The sequence below is a fragment of the Triticum aestivum genome, chromosome 7A (assembly GCF_018294505.1).
Source record: "Triticum aestivum cultivar Chinese Spring chromosome 7A, IWGSC CS RefSeq v2.1, whole genome shotgun sequence".
In the NCBI taxonomy this organism is placed as follows: domain Eukaryota; kingdom Viridiplantae; phylum Streptophyta; class Magnoliopsida; order Poales; family Poaceae; genus Triticum; species Triticum aestivum.
Genome location: NC_057812.1, coordinates 564171089 through 564176995, shown reverse-complemented (window position 1 = coordinate 564176995; position 5907 = coordinate 564171089). Strand labels below are relative to the sequence as shown.

The 5907-nt window shown below is 45.4% G+C and overlaps 1 protein-coding gene across 1 annotated transcript; it reads left to right on the top strand.

The window, feature by feature from the left end:
- The first annotated feature begins 302 nt into the window (after window positions 1-302).
- Window positions 303-2586, top strand: LOC123148265 (NADH dehydrogenase [ubiquinone] 1 beta subcomplex subunit 9). The gene is made up of 5 exons (XM_044567648.1): window positions 303-566; window positions 647-688; window positions 793-874; window positions 1844-1899; window positions 2341-2586. The coding sequence occupies exons 1-5, from the start codon at window positions 441-443 to the stop codon at window positions 2377-2379; spliced, it is 345 nt and encodes a 114-aa protein (XP_044423583.1). The 5' UTR covers window positions 303-440; the 3' UTR covers window positions 2380-2586.
- Window positions 2587-5907: the final 3321 nt, after the last annotated feature.

Here is a 5907-nt window from a genome sequence, read left to right as displayed (position 1 = left end):
AGCGGGGCGATTTTGCAGCACCCGTCCAAGTATTGTATATTTGCAGCACTTGGGGCTACATTTTAGGACTGCCTATTTTTATTTTATTTTTGCAAAAAAATTATGATAGGGCAACGGTTGGAGGACTTTTTTTTTGCCTCAGGTTTTTTTTGAGACATTTTTGCCTCAGGTGCCCTAAAAAGGCCTAGTTTTCTTTGAGAACTCCTAAAAAGGCCTAGTTAGGGCAGCTAATGTACGAACTCCAGCCTGTTTAACTCGGTCCAGGAAGACCCAATTAAAGCCCAACAACGGGGTGCCGGCCTTGTCGCCCACCCACCTGACAACTTGGGCTTCCCGATCGGGTCCCTTCGTCCTCCGCTCCCAATCCGAATCCACCAACGCAGAGGAGTGGAGAGAGAAACTCCGGAGAAGAAGCAGGAGCGGGTGCGGCGGCGAGGTCGATGTCGACGACGGCGGGGTACCTGGCGCGGCGCGCGGGGCAGAAGGAGCGGGTGCGGCTGCTCTACCGCCGCGCGCTCAAGGACACCCTCAACTGGGCCGTCCACCGCCACCTCTTCTACCAGGACGTGAGCGCCCCTCTCCCCCCACCCTCCCCCGATCTCCCCGCCCCCTCGCGGATCTGACCCCGTGTTCCTCTCCCGTGCAGGCGTCCGAGCTCAGGGACAAGTTCGAGGCCAACAGAAATGTGGTAAGACTGACGATCCGCGTCTCCCCCCTTCGTCTATTTGTTAACGATTCGCATCTGACGCCGATCCCCGTGGTGTTCTGATGGATTTCCCGTGGGTGTCGCAGGAGAACCTGGACGTGATCGATAGGCTCATCGAGGACGCGGAGGCGCAGCAGAGGAACTTCCAGCACCCGGATCCTTACATTGGTAAGCCATGAAATGATTGCGCCCTTCGTTCGTGCTGCTGGTGCCTCTGTTTGTGGATGCGATACTGTGTGGTAAATCATGTAGCGTGATACTTGCAGTTGTTTCGTTACGCTGTTGAACATTGAGTCACTGATCATTCACTCGGGAATGTTTTTGATCACCTCAGGCCCGATGAATTTGTATAGTTTACTGAAGCACTGAGCTCAAGCCTGCATATTTTAATGATTGATTGTGTGTAGTTAGAGGCGTAGAGCTACTTGGAGACATGTCTTGTCATCACTTTATTCATCACATTATCTTGTTATTTCATTTTGCTGGTTTGTAGAACTACTTATTAGCTTTCAGTAATAGAGGAGTATCCTCCTCTCTAAGAAATAATCCAGGTTAGCTTAAGATACCAATATTTGCTTGAGGCATCAGCTGTGTGTTATTTAGTCACAACCAACTGCTGTAGTGAGTAGTGACATGATCTTCATGTTTTAGTCAGTGCTAACCTTCACTGCAAACATAACATTCTCAGGCCAGAAATGTACAGACTTGTTACATATTCATTTCAGTGTCACGCTATTCTGATTCAGGCCAAACTTTATTTACCATCAGTTTATCCTTGAGAATAGAGGCTGCTTCAGCTTTATGATACACATTCTGTTGTGCAAAATAGCATTTTCTTTTTAGAAATAAAATAAAAAATTGTTGCGCATACTTTTATTTCATAATCCATAGATAATGTACTTAGGCTTTAGATTAAAGTGAAAAATGTCACATTTTCAGATAGGTTATTGTCGGTACTATAGCGTCTTAAGATCATACTACCTGTAACAAACTGCTCATGTGCATCTTGGGTATGCTTTCCTTTGATGCAATTGCTTTCTTACCCTATGTTACCTGTTTAACAAATTTGATTTTGCGGTTTTGGTATGCTGTGATTCTTCTGATCGATGAGGTTATGCAATGTATCTATCTCTGCAGTTCCATGGGCTCCTGGTGGCACTAAATTCACAAGGAACCCTCCTCCACCTGAAGGGGTAAGAACATATATGAAATTTATTTAACATATCTGAGTTGTTGAGGTACTTCTGTTTATAGTGCTGTGTTTGGAGCTTCTAATTTGAGATATCTTACAAAAATTCTTATGCAGATCTCAGTTCAAATTAGTTGACCAGTTGATTAATTAAATCATACTTTATGCAGCGTTTGTTTGTCAAAATGCACAACGACTACTTTTTTTACTAAATCTTTTGTTTGTTGCCAGAAATGTGTTCAATAAGCTTAGCTCCTCAACATTTTTTTTTGCTGAAGTGTTTAGAGTACTTTAGACCATTTTCTTGGTTAACCAGTCATCTCGTGCATGCTGCTGCTGAAGAGGCAAATTTCATGATATTTATTGTTTGATGTAGTTCCCCTTGAACATGCAATGCCTATGAAACTGTTACACTACTGTTAAAATGGTAATATTGTCTTTGCAGATTGAGATTATCTACAACTATGGCAAAGAAGACCAATGAACAAGAATCATGCATTTGTGAGCAGAGCCTGGCACCGGCGGAGTGCAAAGGACTTACTTTTGCTTTTCCAGATGATAGCATGCAACTGAGCTGCTGTATTGTTAAGAACAAAATAAAATTACTCGCCTCCTTCCATGTGTTTCTTTTATCATGGATGTTGTATGCCAACTATTTTGTGCTCATCAGCTAGTTCATTGTTTACATTAACTGAGCTTTCTTTGTCGAGTAAGTTATGCATGACTAAAATGTTTGAACGCACAACCATTGATATGCTTCTATTCGTTTGGTGGCCTTGTTGGTAGTCCCAAAATGAGGGTGCGGTTACCTAAGAGCATCCCCAACAGGTGATGTATAATAGGGCACTCAAAAGCAGTTTTAGGGGACCAAAACGTGAGTTTTAGGCATTACAAATTGTTCTCCCCCAACATATGATAAAAATTAGGGCATCATTGCTCCAACGGATGATGTAAAATAGGACACTACAATTACATACATATTGAAACAAATAATATCAAATTCATCTCAATTGAACCCAAACAAATAAAACACAAATAGTGCAAACATAATATCAAACTCATCAATCTCCTACATCAAATTATTACATAGTTCATCAATGCATAACATAATATTCAACACAAATTTGTCATCACACATAACAACTAAGTTTGTCACACATGACAACAAAGTTTATCACACGTGACATGGAACACAGAGATAAAGCTATTGCTCTTGTTGCCCATGCCATGTCCAGCACTTAATGAGATATTTTTGAAGATCGTCGTGCTTACAGGTCTTCCCTTCTACAGGACCGCACCGGTTGTGACATGAGTTCATAGAAGGTGTAATCCATATCTTTTCGACATAAGTTGTGATGATGTACCAACCAAGGATCTCTTGATCCCAAAGCCTAGCCGGTCCCGCATAATAGCAAACCGGTCTTGCAAAATTACAAAAGCCCTCTTCAAATCTTTCCTAGTAGTCGTTTAAGTATTATGGAAGTAGAATTCTTTTAACCTTGGGGGTTCAAAATTGGCTTCACAAAAGTAGCCCACTTCGGTTATATCTGATCTGCAAGGTAGTGGCACATGTTGTATGTACGTCCATTTGCTTGTAACTCCATCGATGGTGATTCCCCATTGGCTAACTTTGCAAAGAGAGGTGACTGTTGGAGCACATTGATGTCATTATAAGATCCAGACATCCCAAAATGTGCATGCCAAATCCATGTCTCCAGAGCGGCCATGCCATGCTGCATGGCGGTTCTACCACTTTCAGTGCATGCAATCAATTGAGCCAAGCATACTTGGAAACCCACATGCTTTGTTCATCTCCAAAAGTCTCGCCGTGTCTTGAGCATTGCATGCTCTCAAATACTCTGGCATGAACACTTCAACTGCTTCCATCGCTTCATTGCAGATATGGAGCCCTGCGACGTTTGCCTTCATGGTCACCGCTACACGTGGTCTCATGAGCAAGACCACCCTGCTCTTGTGCGGAACAATATGGTGTTGTGCAGACCTAGCTAGGATTTGATGCAACTGTAGTGCTTACTTCGCTACCTATCTTCCGCGGCCTCGGACCATTGTCCTCTCTTCATTGAATGCACCGCCGCCAAGCGCTTCCACTTTGAGCGGTTCTGTCCTAAATTAGATGTCTACCTCAACGTGGTTTCTGAGGCGTGGAACTCCGTCCACCTGGACCCTGAACCTTTCAGACGCAACTTTGCGCGTCTCAAGGAGACGGCCTAACAACTTCGTAGTTGAACTAAAATGCCGGGAAACATCTCCGTGCAATTGCTTCTTGTGCATGAGCTTCTCACGCGTCTAGATGAGGCTCAAGCTAGCCGACTGCTCTCTGCCTTGGTGTCTTGGCTTCATCGCAGACTGAAGTGCACCTACCTGGGTTTGCCCTCTCTTGAAAGATCTATCATGCGACAGTGTGCTCATTTTTCCTGGCTGCGCAGAGGCGAGACTAACTCGTCCTTCCTTCGCATTCATGCCTCGCACCACCAACAGGAGGGTAGGATCTTTATCCTCCAGATGAGTGACCAGCTGATCTCAGATGAGATTGCAATGGAGGAGGCGGCCTTCACCCACTTCTCCCGGATTATTGGCTCCTTAGACGACCGCGAATTCACCCTTGATCTTGAGGCGATCAACCCACATTCTTTTGATCTCTCGAGCCTTGAGCAACCCTTCACCGAGGAGGAAATTTGGAATGCTATGAACCAACTCCCCGTTGGCAAAGCGCCAGGACCTGATGGATTCACGACATAATTTATGCGCTCTTCTTGGGAGGTGATCAAGGGAGATACTGTGAGGCTTTCGACAAGATTTGTACGCTCAATGGTTGTGGGTCTATCAAAACGAATGAGCCCCTCCTTACCCTATCGCCAAAGAAACCTGATGCCTCCTCTCTCTTCTGTTGGCAAAGCTTTTTGCCAAGGTTCTCTTTCTCTCTCTCTTTTCGGATTACTCTGCGTTTGGGCGAGCTTGTGTTTGCTAACCCAAGCGCATTTATCATGGGGCACTGTATCCATGAAAATTTTCTCCTGGTTCAGCAGTCTGCCCGCCACCTGCCCAATCAAAAACTTCCGAGGGTTCTTCTCAAGTTGGGTACGGCTCATGCATTCGACTCTGTCTCCTAGTCGTTTCTCCTTCAGACTTTGCACCACCTGGGTTTTGGTCCATGCCGGAGAGTGTGGATCTCTATCCTTCAATCAACATCTACTCACATCCTCATCAATGGAACTCCAGGCCTTACTGTCAGGAATGCTAAGGGAATGCGGCATGCAGCCTTCTATCCCTGATGCTATTGACTATCGTGATTGATGTGCTCAATTCCCTCATCCAGCGGGCGATTCAGACTAGAATCCTTAAGAAGCTAACTCCTCATCATATGACCTATAATGTCCCATTGTACACCAACGACACCCTCGTATCTTGCCACCTCGACTCAAGAGACCTTATGCTATGCGCAAGCTGCTTCACGTCTTTGGAGGTGCGTTAGGGCTACACACCAATTTCACGAAGTGCTCTATGACCCTCATCCAGTGCGTGCCTATGGATGATGCGGTCATTGCGAACAAGCTGGTGTGCTTGGTTCAGGCGTTCCCGATAACTTACCTTGGGGTTGCTGCTATTAGTGAGAAGAATCCACTCTTTCCACCTCATATTGCTAGTTGACCGCATGCGCAAGAATCTATCTACCTAGAGAGCATCCCTGATTGCCCGAGGGGAGAGACTTCCACTCTCGCGGCATTTTTTGTATGCCATGCTTGGACACCTATTCGCGACAATCATCCTCAATGATGCCATCCTAAAGAAAGTTAGCAAGTAATTCACAACTTTGTATGGCGTGGGCGGATGGATGCGGTCGCTGGCCACTACAATGCTAATTGGCGTCTGGTGTGTATGCTGCTGTAGTTGGGTGGCCTTGGCGTCCAAGACCTGCATCAAACCGGAATCTCTCTCCACACGCGTCGGACTTAGCTGTAGGCCACATACCACTGCCATCCTTGGAGCCATT